The sequence below is a fragment of the Geotrypetes seraphini genome, chromosome 10 (genome assembly GCF_902459505.1).
Source record: "Geotrypetes seraphini chromosome 10, aGeoSer1.1, whole genome shotgun sequence".
NCBI lineage: Eukaryota > Metazoa > Chordata > Amphibia > Gymnophiona > Dermophiidae > Geotrypetes > Geotrypetes seraphini.
This window is the reverse complement of record NC_047093.1, coordinates 109,449,905-109,465,517: the sequence shown is the minus strand read 5'-3', so window position 1 is coordinate 109,465,517 and position 15,613 is coordinate 109,449,905. Positions and strand designations below refer to the sequence as shown.

Below are 15,613 nucleotides of genomic sequence, written 5' to 3'. Positions count from 1 at the left end.
AAGCCTTGTAGGTCACACAAAATTTAGTAGTGAGAGTTCTAATGGTATTTAATCATTTTGTTCAGATATCACAAATTTTGAAGGAATTTTATTGGTTTCCTATTGAATACAAAATAAAATTCAAAAGCCTTTGTACAGTTTTTAAAGTAACTGGTCAAATTTCCATGATAGCTGCTCAAATTTCCTTGAGATCAGCAAACAAGTTTCTATTGGAAATCCCATCTTAAAATATAATTAATTTGGGGGAATATCAGACATCAATATTTTACATTTCTGGATTCCTTTTATGGAATTGCTTACCTAATGAGATGCGAAAAAAAAGAAAAATTTTGAAGAGTTTAAAAAAGAACCCAAAATGCTCTTGTTCATGCAAGTATATAAAGGGGTTTAATGATCTAGTTTGATTTTTTTAAAATGAAAACCGATAGTACAGTAAGGGCTCCTTTTATTAAGCTGCGTTAGGGCATTAACGCACAGAATAGCGCGCACTGAATTGCCGCGCACGCTAGACCTTAACATCAGCATTGAGCTGGCATTAGTTCTAGCCGCGTAGTGCGCGGTAATATCCTGCGTGCGCTAAAAACGCTAGTGCACCTTAGTAAAAGGAGCCCTAAGAGTCAGGTGCTGATTTAATTTGTTGATTATCTTGAGTTTTTTATTATGCTATGTAATTATATGTAATCCGCCTAGAATGAAATAGAAATTGATTTACTAAATAAATAATGCTTCCAATATTTCCAGCTTCTAAAAAATATGTCTTACCAGACTGCAGAACATGGCACACAAACCATGCAAGACTGCTCTTCTTTGCTCTGATACCTGTCCCTTCAAAGATCTTCCTTCCTTCCCACTGAAATCAGTGAACCCAACCTTCTCATTAAAAAAAGGACGAAAGCTACTAATAGTTAAGGAACTAGCTGGATTTAAATGTCTCAGATGGTATACAAATGGCGGCTCCCTGCACTGCTTCATCAAACATATGCCCACTAAAGCAATTGTAGATGCTGACTACTCAGAGAGATTTGAATATGAATTACATACAAAGAAACCAGTCAAAGATGGTGACTGGGATGGGAGTGTGATGCAACATGAAGATAGCGGGTAGAGATGTGCATTCAATAGCATGCATTTAGTTCATTAGTCTGCCTTAAAAATTTTTACTGCAGCTTAAATCACAAATTAATGCATGCTTAGTCTAAGTGTACATTAAAAAGTTTTACTGCATGCTAAAACAAATGTGTGGAAACAACAAAAGTAAGAAAAAAGCCAAATAAAAAAAATAGTTTTGTCTTGTGCTTATCCCTACAGTTATCCCTGCTTATCATTTACCTGTTGAACTACATGAATGATTAGATTAGATTTGTGTGTGTGTGTATATATATATATATATATATATATATATATAAAACGTTGTTATTTCTTTATAAAGTTAAGCTTCTACTGGTATGTAAATTGTCATTTTGGGATCAGCCCTTTGAGTTAACTGTCAAGTGTGAGGATTTTCCTGAGTTTTACTATGAGGCTTCACTCATGCTTGACATCTTTGGTGGAGTTTTGTAGTAAGAATCCATTATAAGCTTTCAGACTTTCTGCATACAGTATTTCTAATTATCTCCAGTTTTAGTGATTATGAATTTAATCTTTTGATATTTGTCTTGATAGAAAGACAGTCACTCTGCCGATGTTTTCTTTGAATGGAGTGATCATATTGATCGACATTAAGCTCAACTGTATGGTCCTTTATATTGTAAGTTAGTTGAAAGTGTTTGCAATTAGAATTGGTTCTAAATACAAGTGTGAAGTTCTGAGTTTGTTGGTCCTTATAAAATCTGTTAGCCTATTGATTTGTTTCCAAATAACCAGGTGATCATAGGTACTGCAGTTGAAGCCCTCAGCTACGGAACTGTCATATTCTGCAATCTTGCAATGTCCAGATATTTGCATTGTGCAGTTTTGAAATGGTTTTTGGTGCTGCAATTTCAGTGTTATCAGCTTTTCCATCATTAGATCTTTAATCATCCTACAACAGTTACACCACCATCTTGTAGCTGTAGCATTTTAATAAGTTGCTTGATGCACTTCAGCAAGAGTTGCATTGTGTTTTCTACAGTTTGCTTTGAATCTTAGGTTTTTGTTTTTTTTTTGTTTTTTTTGTAGAAACAGAGAAATATGACGGCAGTTAAAGGCCAAATGACACATCCAGTCTGCCCATCCACAGTATACACTATCTCCTCGTGTGTATGTGTGTGTGTGTGTCCTATTGTCTGAATGAAACAGAAGTTTTTGATCCTGGTCATTTTCTTGTAATTAAATGATTTCAGCTGAGCTGTTTCAATATTCAGGCTCCTTTTTGTTTGTTTACACATTTGCCATCCCTTAGCCATTTATCAGGAACCTGCCAAGGTCCCTCCTCTTTCTCACATCTGCTTCTCAGCAGGGCTGGTGTTGGGTATGTAGGAACCCAGAGCAGAAATTAAGAGGGGGCACCAAAGCCCGTTTGCAGGCTGTGTTCTGTTTGATTTTGAGGTTCCACTGGCATGAGGCCCCCCACTGGTTGTACCCGACTAACACCAGCCTTGTTCCTTATTGCATTTAAACCAGGCAATGACTCATTTGTCTACCTCACATCTGTGTTCAGTCATTTTTAAAAGGCCAGCCATGTCCACTTCTATTCCCGTTACCTTCACTTATCAGAAGCTCACCACACTAACTCCATCCTCCATAAAAATTTTCCTCAATCCCTTGTCAAAAGCCAGCCATAGTTCCTTTCTCTTCTCCATATATCTTCTTAGTTATCACACTGCCTCCCTTTTCCTCAAACCTTCTACCCCAGCTGCTTGTAAGAGGACAATCATAATGCCTCCAGCACCTTCAGCTCTCTGATGCTTATAAGAGGCCTGTCAAAGATCTTTTTTCTTCTTTATATTCTGTCACTTGTCAGAGACAAGCCACAGCTCCTTCCTCTCCTTCACATCGCCTCCTTTTCATCAGTCAATTGTCAAGATAAGTTCTCCTAGTCCCTCTGACAGCTCCTTGTTGGAGGCTGAGCAAGTCTGCTCCCATCCCCTCACATCTGCTACTTAGTTACTTATCAATGAGACTTGCAGCAGCTCATGATTCTTCGTATTTCTTCCTCAGCTTCTTGTCAGAGTCTGGCAGCTGTAGCTCCCTTAAAAGTCTTCAGTTACATCTAGAAGCAGACTCTGTTTATTCTCCACTGTCTTTTATACCTACACCTAGTCACTTTCAAATGGCTTGGCCCATTAATTAGGTTAATTAAGAATTTCATCCTCAGATCAGTGGAAGACATCTCAGTGAGATCTGGATGAACTGAGATACCCAGCGCTGAGCCCTGACATGTTGTTTTTAACATTGTAATTAAACATTTAAAATTCAGTATGTAAAGCAGCTCATTAATTTTTTTACCTGAATATTTCCAATATTTATTGTGAGATGTTATACAAATGTAAGAATTTATGCTAGGGGATACCAAAGTGTAGAAAAACAGTTTAAAGGTACAATTTCTACCTCCTCTTCAAGACAGAAGTTGTGTTAAATTCAATTGAAATGGTTTAACAATGTCACAGTGGTTTCACCATGATGTTTATGTTCACTCCTGATTCTGAAGCATTTATTTTATTATGTTCAAAGTCAGAATTGGACAGAAAACTCTAACCCCTTGTTAGCAACACATTTGACAAACTGGAAAAATGCTATCATTAGGAACGCACAAGTTAATATATGATTTCAGTTCATTGATCATTCCCAGCCTGTCCAGAAGGGGTCAAATGAGACAACATTACTGCTCTGTGTCCACTGAAACACAAAGGCTGTGCCCAGCAGTAGTGGCAGGATTGTTGCAAGACCTGTTCAGGCAGTTTTCCCTAACTAAACAGGAAGAATTTCTTTATTTGACAATGAGAATGTGGTGGTGGTGTTTTTTTTTTTTAACAAGAGCACATTTATTTATAAATCAACTGTTTTCAATAAGTTTGAATCCAGAAATATTTTTTCCATAAACATATAGGAGAAATGCTGGTGGAAAAAAGACCACAGGATGAGTGTGGAAAGCACATTATAGTGATTATAACCTATTGACTTCCTCCCAAGAATCAGAATCCAGGCATTCCACGATAACAGATCTTAATACAAATGCATCTTGCCTCCAAAATTCTTAGCACAGTTATGTCATGGCCCAAACTGTAGTGTTTAGCTGGGGAAGATGGTGTCACTTCGGGCATGCCATGAAATTTACTGTAATATCTCCTTGAGACATCGCTGTACAAACATGGAATGCTGGCAGTATTGTAGTTCATTTCACTTTGAATTTGAATTAGGCTCCTATGTTATAAGAACTGTTGATCCAACTCACTAAAAGCTGCTTCCATGCCTTAATCGATGACTTAGAAACTTGCACTCAGATGCGAAAATATGGCTAGAATAGAAAGCAGCATCTATAAGCAGCGAGTAATGACAGCAACTATATAATCCTCTTTTTCAGAGTTGACCTATACCAGGATTAGTATCTCATTCTTCTAGAACACACCCCCTATGCATCACTGGTAGGACATGAGCAAGGTGATGTAGATCTTATACGCAAAGCATTAGCATAACCTGAACTTGTAACTGTTTAACCATTACAATAAAAACTCCTTATTCTGGCTTAGATATTAGTATATGGAATCCTAGCTGGTGTTCTGAGAAAAATCTGTCTGCTGCACATGCTTTGGTGCCAAAAGCAAGATATAAACCAGAAAAAAGATTGTACTGATATTTTTCCTGGTTTTACCCCTTTTTGATATCTTTTTATGTAGGTGGTATGTTGACAGCATATTTAATGGAGCACGTGCCAAACTCTAAAATTAAAGAAACTGATCAGAAGACAGGAATTATACGCTGAGTAATATTTCAAAAGTTCACATGCAACAAGTAGCAGCACTTACCCAATATGCAACAGAATTCTTAATCATTTCATGGTCATGTTAACAGTTTTCTCAAAAGATGTTAACATATGGCATTACATAAAGAATGGACCAATCAGATACAGCATACGTATGTGTGACATGATTTGCAATACTAGTCAGCACAGATTCTTTAAGACACAGCAAATCAACTTCAAAATGAAATTCTTAAAGCAAATCCATACAGCTTCAAGGAGTTGAAATTGCATTAGTTCTTACCTTGCTCTGGAAACCTGCTGTTCACAACTGTGGGAGAGTGCTGTACTAAGAATTATGCTAGAGGTGTTGCTCAAAAGGGCACAAATATGGAGCAGAAAGGCCTTAAAAATTGCTCCAGCCCACTGTCGCCTCTCATTAGCTTGGTGAAGCTATTGGAGCATGGGGGGTGCTAGCAAGGAACCAAGCCTCGAGATACTATGAAGAACAGCAAAAAGAGGCACTGGAGACGTCACAACCAGCGAGGGAAAATAAATCTTTTATTGATTTGTCCCCTGAAGAAGGCGACGTGGTCGCTGAAACTGGGTCCTAGTTGGGATTTCGGGTTTTTTTTAATATTTATATTAAAGACTACAAATCAATAAAAGACTTATTTTCCCTTGCTAGTTGTAACGTCTCCAGTGCCTCTTTTTGCTATCCTTCTAAGCTGAGCACATGAACAATTGCTCATACATTCTAGGAGCATCACTTGCAGATTTTACATGGTTGGTCACAAAAATACTTGCAAATCTGGAAAGTTGTTGGGTTTTAGAACTTGTTGCTCACATAAATTTTAATTTTTTTTACAACTTGCTCACATGAGAAAAAATTTGCACGCACCTGGTCCATCCTTAGAGGGAGCATTGGACACAACTGTAGCTTGGTACAGTCCTACTCTTAAGATACAGGATGCCTGTCTAGAGGGGCTTTTGGTCTGCCTCTTCATATTGGCAGGCCTTATATCAAAAGGATTTACCCTATATAAAAGCTAGGTTAGTTGATGCATACATTTTGAGTAAGCTAGTATGATTTAAGGAAAACTGTTTGCATCCTGCTCCATCTTGTAACTGTGAATTCTAATGCAGCTATGCAACTCATAGCACAAGTCCAACTGAATGAAAATTGCAGTGATGGGAAGGGAGGAGGGGCAGGTTAAACTGGAAAGTTCTATTGGAGAATTTGTGTTTGAAGTTAAGATGAAATAAAGAAAGTGGGGGGAATCTCGGAGAGAGGCGGGAGCCAGAAGGCCTTGAGCATGTGCAGATGCTCAAGGCCCAATCGGAGGAGAGGCAAGATCTTTGGGCACCAGCATCTCCTGTGGCTTGGTGCTGCATGCCGGTGCCACATTGGGGGGTAAGCTTTCATTTTGGGCAGGCGGGGGGGGGAACGTTCATGAAGGGGACAATGATGGTTCATGGGGGGCAGCGTTTGTGGGTGGGTGGGCCATGCTGGTTTGCAGGGGGGGGAGATGTAAAAGCGCACCAGTGGGATGGAGCAGCACCGGTGGCCCGGGGAGGGGGGGAGGGGAGGTGGAACGAATCAACCGAGTTTCCCTTACTTTCTATGGGGAAACTCACTTTGATATACGAGTAAATTGGTTTACAAGCATGCTTCTGGAACGAATTATGCTCGTAAAGGTTCCACTGTATTATAATGTCCAAATGCCATGCCACTGTAGCAAGATGGAGCTGGTCAGAGAGCAAGAAGTCACCTTTACATGGGGCTAAGTTGCTGGCCTGGTGACTCAAGTTTCAAGTTCAATGGTTATTTGATATATCGCCTATTGTAATGTTAAGCGATTATACAAAATATTTAAAATCAGAGGGTACACAACAAAAATACATATCAGATACAAAGACAGATGGACTAACATGGCACAAAAGGACTAAGGGTGAACTACAATAAGGTATAGTAAAGGAGAGAAAACAAAAAAGGAGGATAGAACAAAGGGGAGGGGGTAGGAGTTTTATTCAATCTGTTGATTATCCGCACAGAATGGAGAGAGAGGAAAGTAGGAGATTAAATCATTGTTCAAAGGCTTTAAGAGCTCCTTTAAGATTTATCTAGGCTTGCTTCCCCTCTAATGTAAGGGGGAGAGCATTCCAAGTGAGAGAAGCAGTTACGGCAAAACAGGATTATTAAGATTAGGCACAAAAATTAAGTTTTGGGAAGAAGATCTGAGTGGGGTATGAGGGATAAGTAACTTTATCAATGAAGGACGGTTCTCTGGCTTAGTCCATGATTTGGATTTTCTGCTTCCTGAGTTAGCTGGGGCTGGGGATACTGCAGAAACAGCTTTCATAGCTTCTGAGGGGGCAAAGAATGTGTGAGGGGGCAGGGGAAGGATGGAGTTTAGGCCACTGCTTAAAAGGAACACCTCAGGATCCATAATTTCAGGGTTCTGGAAGGAGCCCTGATCATGGCCTTTGACTTAGAACCATTCAAATGAAGAGATTTAATTTACAAGGATGTAAAATATATAAAGGCCATTTGCCTGTTCTTAGAATGTGGATAGATAGATTTGATTTGATGTTTATAGTTTAAAACACTGGCGATCAGCGATAATGTCTCATAAAGAGCTCCTTTCTGTTGCTGCTCTGTGGTTGAATCTTTAACATAATCAGGTTGTACATGAAAATGAGACTATCAGGCCCTAGAGGTCTTCCTTATGGGTATGATTTCACTGAATTTTGAGGTCTGCTTTCTTATTTTCTGTGCTGAGCTACATTAAAAGTTACACTGTTTTAAATCAGCAAACTGAAGAGGACTGAAGTTTGAAACCATAGAGCAGTCACACACTGGCATGCATACTGAAAGTTCTGCTAGGTTGTTCACAGTTAAAACACTAACATAAAGCCTTACAAGCAGGGCCAGTGTTAGACATGTTGGGGCCCAGGGCAGAAATTAAGGGGGGAGGGGGGCAATTCCTTTCCTTCCTGCCCCTCTCCTGATTTTCCCACCCACCAAATGCCCTCCTATTTAGCATCTCTCTCTCTCCCTTCTCCCTCCCCCACCCCCAAGCCCATCACATGCCATTCCATCCAGCATTCCTCCCTTCATTTAAAAAAATCAGTTGTTCAAGGGTACCCCCATGGGCTGGGATATCCTTTCCTTCTCCCCACCCTGCTTTGAAGTCCCCCTTACCTTTTAATATGCAAAGGGGTCATCGGTGTGGCAGCGATCCTCTAGTGCTGCTCATGACTTCCTTGGTGCTGTTTCTCTGTTGCAGTCAGCCCAAGCAGAAACAAAGTTGCATTCAAGTTTTATTGAGATTTTGATTTAAACGCAATATCAAGGAGGTGAACTGCGCAGAGAAACAATGCTGAGGAAGCTCCAAGCAGTGCTAGAGAATCACTGTTGTGCCGGTGACCCTTTGCATTTTAAAAGGTGAGGGGTGCTTCAGATCGGGGTGAGGAGAAGGGAAGGTAATCGGGCCCATGGGGGCCCCCCTGGTGGTAAGGGGCTGGGGAAGTTGATTTGTTTGCCTTCACCTAACACCGGCCCTGTTTACAAGAATACAAATTCTTCTAGCAGACTAGCAGGGGGCGGTGTGAGTGCCTAGCTCCAGATCAGAAAGAGCAGGCAAGTCACTTATTGTTTTATAGCTTTCTCTACATAGCAGGGCCAGTGTTAGGGCCCAGGGCAGAAATTAAGGGGGGAGGGGGGCAATTCCTTTCCTTCCTGCCCCTCTCCTGATTTTCCCACCCACTAAATGCTTCTGAACAGAGGCTTTGAAATAGGCAGGAAAATCAGGTCTTGCTTATGAGTTCCTTCTAAACTGAAACTAGATGATGACTTTGCCAAAGGCCTCCTTAACCAGAAGAGCCTGCTGGACAGGTATTATACATAGTACAATCTGACTGATATCTGTGCCGGGGTAGCATTATATCTCTGTCAATCTTCATCTCTTCAGCAAAATGCCATAATTACAAACAAAAATACATGTAGAAAATGGGAGATCAACATAATTTACAAGAAATATGAACAAGTGCCCAAATCAAATAAAATGGCTCTGTTTAGGCATAGAATGACAAACAAACATAAATACACTTAAAAAAACCAACAACCCCAAAACAACAAAAATGGATTAAGGTTCAAGATTGGCACCAGAAATATATGCAAAAAAAAAATAAATAATAAAGCCAAAAAGACTTAGCAGAGTTTCAAAATTATCACAAAAAGTCACACACCAGTTCCTTCTTTCCTTAAGAACGCAAGGGTCCTTGGAGTTAGACTGGATGACCAACTGACTGACCGTGGACGAACATGAGGCTACAAGAGACTGTATGGAGAGGAGCAGCTTCTGAATGGGGCATTGGCAGTACATGGGATGGCAAGAAGAAAGAAAGCAAGGAGACAGAGAGCTTGAGTAAGGGACAGAAATAAGAGGGGAAAGCGTGCAAGAGAAAGAAAGAAAGAGAGAGGCAGGAAGGATTCTTCTTCTCCTTACCGTGTCTTTGGATGACCTACGTCTCTTGAAGCTGGAGGCCAGGGTGGAGGTGATGGACCTAAAAGAGGCTTTCTTTTTAGGGTCAGGTTCTGCTCTACCATTTTTTCTATCCTAAAATGAATATGTATATAAGCAATTAGATCTCTAATGTGTTGTTTGTTTGTTTTCTTGATCTAAACCTACTTTTATATTGTCTGAATCACTGTTCCCTCTAAGCTGAGTGGGAGTGCAACTGCGTTACTGCCAGTGGGTAGTAGTTTGTCAATATTGTGCTTTCAATTGTTGGGGACGGGCAAGTTGCTTGGAGTCCTGCACAACTTGCCTTTCTCTCACTATTGAAAATGTGATAGTGAAACAGCACCAACCACTGGAGAACTACAGGTGGAGGACTCTTGCTCAGCTTAGAGGGAACAGTGATTCTGAATATCCTTCCCTTAGCTGAGATATCAAAAGCTCAGATTGGCTCATTCTGAATAATCATCCACATTGGATTCTTTTTGGTTGTTGCTGAGACAATGATTACAACTATTCTGAGTGGTTTAAGATTGGGACAATCCTAATAACATATGGCAGGTTACCCAATGGATAACTGCCTCCCTCTCACCTTCTCTACTAGCTGTTGTTTGAATTAAAAGCATATAATGGGCACCTAATTCTGTAAATAAGAGACATGCTCTTGTAGTTATAAATTTTCTTTAGAATTACCCTAGCCCTCAGCTAATTGGATATAGGGACAAAATGCAGTGTCTAACACTAACACATGTGTTTTTAAGTCTTATAATCTGACACAAGAAAGAAAGAAGGCTGCATTAGAAGAGAGGTCATTGTATGAATATTCTGTTAAAAAAAAACATCAAAAATTGTAATGGTGCATTTGTGCAAAGCATTATATTTTCAAAAGAAAAGAAAAAAATGGAAGAAGGTGAAGAAGCAAAACTTAAAGTTGTATGGCATCATAAAGAAAATGTTAGGAAATCATAAAGGAGATAAAAAAGGGAAACCCCCTCCCCCTCTTAAAGCCTGTTGTCTCTGTTATATCGCCGATTTGGCATAACCTAAATTTATTCCACTGGTGCATAGACCACACTGATGGGATAAACTTTTGGTTTCTGCATACATGCACAAACAAAGTAAAAGCAGAATGGATGAAATGAAATGCCTTTATCCCATGGCATCTGGGAATGGCCACAGCAAAGCTGTGATCCCAAAATCAGATTGTTAACAAAGTAATCTTTCCACTTGCCTGCGTTCTAGCAATGTACCAGAGTCTAGAATGCTGACGTTTCCATCTGTGGAAAGGTCTCAGATTATAAAAGTGCTCTTTGCAAGGAGACTGCTTTCTGTGTATCCAGAGGACTGCACGTATTCTGACTTACTGACGATCTTGTGATATCCTTCTTACTCCCCCCCCAAAAAAAAAAATAAAAAAAAATAGAACTTCAATCCTACAAGTGGTGACCAAAAAAGTAAGAGTAAGATGAAAAGATTTTTTTTCTTCTGGATTGATATCTTCAAAACTGTTTTATTATCACAACTGTACATAAAATTCATGTAACTAATACAAATCTTAGGAAATTCTTTGAATTTGGCATTCAAACTTGTACAATGTATTATTACTAATGTCTTTGCTCTACAAATCAAAATATCTAAGTAAATTTCTTGTCAAACTTTTTATAAATAGTGTATATTGTGCTCAGTCACCTCCACCACGGTCAAATCTGAATCATATGTAAGTGAATGTGAACAATTCTTATTCTAAACCTTGTAAATTAAATCTCTTCATTTGATGAATCTTTTATGTTATAAGTTCATTCATTCTTTTAATCAATTTACTCTCACATTCACTTATGCACATATTGACACGTGTTGCAAAATGGATGATATAGAGGAACCAAATTCAAGGGTGATTTGAGAGTGGGATTCTAATCGCAGCACAGAAAAAGATAAGTGAACTGATTTTCTTTTTGTTATCCTGGCGAGCTGCATAAAGTCATTCATGATATATAAACAGATTGGATTGGTTTAGTACTTTTGAAAAGCAAACCAGGAATGGAACAATATTGTGCTGTGATGGTTCCTTGACTATCGTGGTCCTTACATCTCATTCAGAGTTGACCATGGTGGAGGTGACTGAGCGCAATATACACTATTTATAAAAAGTTTGAGAAGCAATTTACTTAGATATTTTGATTTTTAGAGCAACGGCATTAGTTGTGATACATCATAACATTCATATATTCATAAAACCCAACATGGAACCATGTTTTGGCAGCACCATACCTTCCTCAGGGGTAAATACAAAGAATCTCATCAGCTGTTAGAACATATAGTCACTGATTGTACCAAAATGAGGTTGCAGTTAAAACATTCAAGAGACTTGACATTGTTTATGCATTACTGATTGTAGAGAGTTGTTTGGAAGTAGATAGAGAAACATGCAGAAACAGTGTCTAGTCTCTTCAATGTTTTAACTGCGACCTTGTTTTGGAACAATCAGTGAATGTGTGTTCTAACAGCTTATGAGATTCTTTGTATTTACCCCTGAGGAAGGTATGGTGATGCCGAAACATGGCATCCATGTGGGTTTTGTGAAAACATGAATTATATGTACAGATGTGATAATAAAACAGTTTTGGAGATATCCATCCATGAGAAGAGTCATCTTTTTCACCATGTTCTTCTCACTGACACAATCCAAGAGCTTCTAGAAGGTTGGCAAGTGAAAACCAATGGTATGTGTACAGAAGGATTTTGCAATCCTGTCCTGATGATTCCTCAGCCAGTCATGTTTTCAGGATATCCATGATGAATATTCCAGAGATAAATTTGCATATTTTGGATACCTTGTATAAGCAAATTGACCTCATGCATATTTATTATAGACATCCTGGAAATTTGACTGGCTCTGGATTCACCAGTATACATTTGGGAAGCCCTTGTATATAATACCCAAACAATAGATGACTTTTCACCAGAGCTGGAAGAGTGCAAATTAGGCATCCAGACTCTGTGGTATTCGATTGTATACCTACCAAGATCACCAGTAATTGCCATATGAAATCAGTTCCACAGTGGCAATATCTCTTATTTCCCCAATTATCATAGGATATGCTGCAAAAGCATGGAGGAAATAGTGCATGTTACATTCTGTATCCACTCCAGGGGAAGCGCTCCTTCCACAATGATCAGAGAGATATGAAATCCAGTTAAGTTGCTTGAAAGAGGGCAAAGATCTCTTCCTTAGGAGAGTCTCTCAGAAGTAATTGCAGGAACTAAAGGCATTATTAGATGTCTAGGTCTCCTGGATCTGCAGACTCCAGTGATCAGAGCACATACCACAGGCTGCACATTTCAAATCAACTTCAGTTTCAATTACTGCAACTGCACTTTTTTGTAGCAAAGATTTCAGGAAAATTGTTATTATAAAATTGTGTGTGTGTGGTATATATGCATAAAAAGTAGGCACACAGCAACTTAGTGCCCATTTTATGCAATATAAGGGCAATTCTAAAATCTAGGCACCCACATTTATGTACCCCTTGTGCACATAAATGTCTAGAATACTAGCAATTACACACATAAGTGTACACTTACCCACAAAAATGCCAACAGAGTGCCTTAACACTATTCATTAACAAAATGCCGAACTTACATAGCATGTAATTGTAAGGGAAGCATATACAGGGGCGAAACATAGGTAGGGCTCCCACTTACGTGAGTAACTTAGAGTACTATAAGTTGCACATGTTCTTAGGTACCCACAATTATGCCAGGTCTATGTAATATGTAACTGCAGACACATACATATAAGGTGTGCCGATTTCAGAATACACTAGTACTCTGTAATGAGAATCTGAGTGTCCATGTTCCACAGTCAAATAGGCTTGTAGCATGTATCCTGCTGTCAGTTGGTGTATCTCACAGCTCTGTGCTGGGACTACTTTTTTCCATCTACACTTCTTCCCTTAATGCTTTAATCTCCTCCCATGGCTTTCAGTATCACCTCTATGCCAATGACTCACAGATCTATCTCTCTACACCTGAAATCTCGACACACATTCAGTCCTGGGTTTCAATCTGCTTGTCTGATGTTGCTACCTGAATGTCTCATTGCCATCTAAAATTAAACATGGCCAAGACTGAGCACTTATCTTTCCACCTAAATCCATCTCTCCTCTTCCCCCATTCTCTATTTCTGTGAATAACGCCCTCATCAGCCCTGTCTCATCACCTCATCAGGGTAATCTTTGACTCATCTCTCTCCTTCTCTTCACATATCCAACAGACTGCCAAAACCTGTCACTTCTTTTTCTATAATATTGCTATTCCTTTCTGAGTGCACTGTTTAGACCCTCGGCCGTACCCTCATCATCTCTAACCTTCTCCTTGGCCTTCTGCTACACCATCTCTTTTTCCTTCAATCTGTTCAGAACTTTGCTGCACAGCTTATATTCTACCAGTGTCGCTATGACCACATTACCCCCTCCTCAAATCACTTCACTATTTCCGCATACACTTCAAACTCCTCTTAATGACCTACAAGTGTATTCGCTCTGTAGCTCCTCAGTATTCCTCCTCTCTCCCCACATTCTCCCTGAGCACTCCGTTCATTGGGTAAGTCTTCTTATCTGTACCCTTCTCCTCTATGGCTATCTCCAGACTCCTTCCTTTCTACTTTGCTGCACCGTATGCCTGTAACAAACTGCCTGACTCAGTACGTCAAGCTCCATCTCTGGCACTATTCAAATCCAGACTCAAAATCCACTTCTTTAAAGCTACTTTCAGTTCCAAACTCCAACCTACCTTCTAAGCATCAATGTCTGCTTTATCATTCCCTCTTTAATTTCCCAATCCGAGCACTGTGTATAGATGCACCTTCTTGTCCAGTTTGTTTATCTTGACTACATTGTAAGTTCTTTTGAGCAGGGACTGTCTCTTTGTTTTGATAAGTAGATACTTAAATGGAGGTAATCAGTTGTAGAATTGCCCCTATGGGGACAATTTTAACACTGGGTCCCAAATTTAGGCACATAGATGCAGTCCACTGAGCATGAACTCTGGGTGCCTAATTCCTTTATAAAATACTAATGTAAATTGTCATTTACATGCCTACAATTATACCATGTCAATAGCAGGTATAAATACACACATCCAAATGTAGCACTTTAGCAGCTAACATACCGTATATACTCGAATATAAACTGGGATTTTGGGGCCATACAATTGGCCCAAAAATGGGGGTCCTGATTTATATTTGGGCCAGTGCCCCCCCCTCCAAGACTTATTGCAGGTCGCCGCCAGGCTCTGCATCCTGCCCTGTCCATCATACCTGCTCTCCTGATCCCTGATGGTCCAGAGGTGCAGCAGGCAGGAGCGAGCTTTCCACACTCCTGCCCCACTGCTAACCCAGTTGGTCAGTAGCTGCCGCGAGTTCTGGTTACTTCCACCGCTGAGCGGCACCGAGCAGGAACCGCTTTGGCACAGCTGCTCGGCGCTGAGCGGCTTCCTGACTGGCTTCTGCAAATTCTCACAAGAATTTGAAGTAGCCAGTCAGGAAGCTGCTCAGCGCCAAAGTGCGCTTCTGCTCAGTGCCGCTCAGCGGCTGAAGAAACCAGAACTCGCGGCAGTGACTGACCAACCGACCAGGTTAGCAGCAGGGCAGGAGCGCGGAAAGCTCGCTCCTGCACCTCTGGATCACCAGGGATTGGCAGAGGAGGTACGATGGACGGGAAGGGGGGGGGGCTGGGTGCAGAGCCTGACAGGGAAGGCAGGGGGCATGGCATAAAGATCCTGGTAAGGCAGGGCACTTGAATATTAAGCCTCCTGACTTATATTTGAGTCAACCATTTTTCCTCCATTATGGGGGGAAAATGGAGGTCTCAACTTATATTCGGAGTGACTTAGATTCGAGTACATAAAGTACACTATTCTTCACAAATTCGGCTCATGTAAAGACCAAGTATAAATGAACACAGATAAACTCATCGCCTAAACCATAATGCTAAGTTCCTCACCAAAGCATGTATAGTTAATTTAGAGTATCTTGGATGATTATATGTACTATAGTGTATCTCGGCTGTTTATTTCTACCATAGTGCAGTGTTTCTCAACTCGGTCCTGGAGTACCCCCTTACCAGTCAGGTTTTCAAGATATCCACAATGAATATGCATGAAAGACATTTGCATATAATGGAGGCAGTGTATGCAAATCAAGTTTATGCAAATT

The 15,613-nt window shown here is 40.1% G+C and overlaps 1 protein-coding gene across 3 annotated transcripts in view; it reads right to left on the bottom strand.

The window, feature by feature from the left end:
- GRIN1 (glutamate ionotropic receptor NMDA type subunit 1) overlaps window positions 1–15,613 on the bottom strand; it is a 415,565-nt gene that overhangs the window by 24,569 nt on the left and 375,383 nt on the right. The window contains exons 20-21 of one of the 3 annotated variants that reach the window (XM_033960211.1): window positions 9,388–9,498; window positions 4,284–4,435 (exon numbers count right to left, since the gene is read on the bottom strand). The exons of the other annotated variants lie outside the window; for them this stretch is intronic. Of the exons in view, the coding sequence (XP_033816102.1) occupies window positions 4,418–4,435; window positions 9,388–9,498 (129 nt within the window). The 3' untranslated portion in view covers window positions 4,284–4,417. Of the gene's footprint in view, window positions 1–4,283; window positions 4,436–9,387; window positions 9,499–15,613 lie in introns of those variants that run through there. 3 annotated transcript variants of the gene reach the window in all.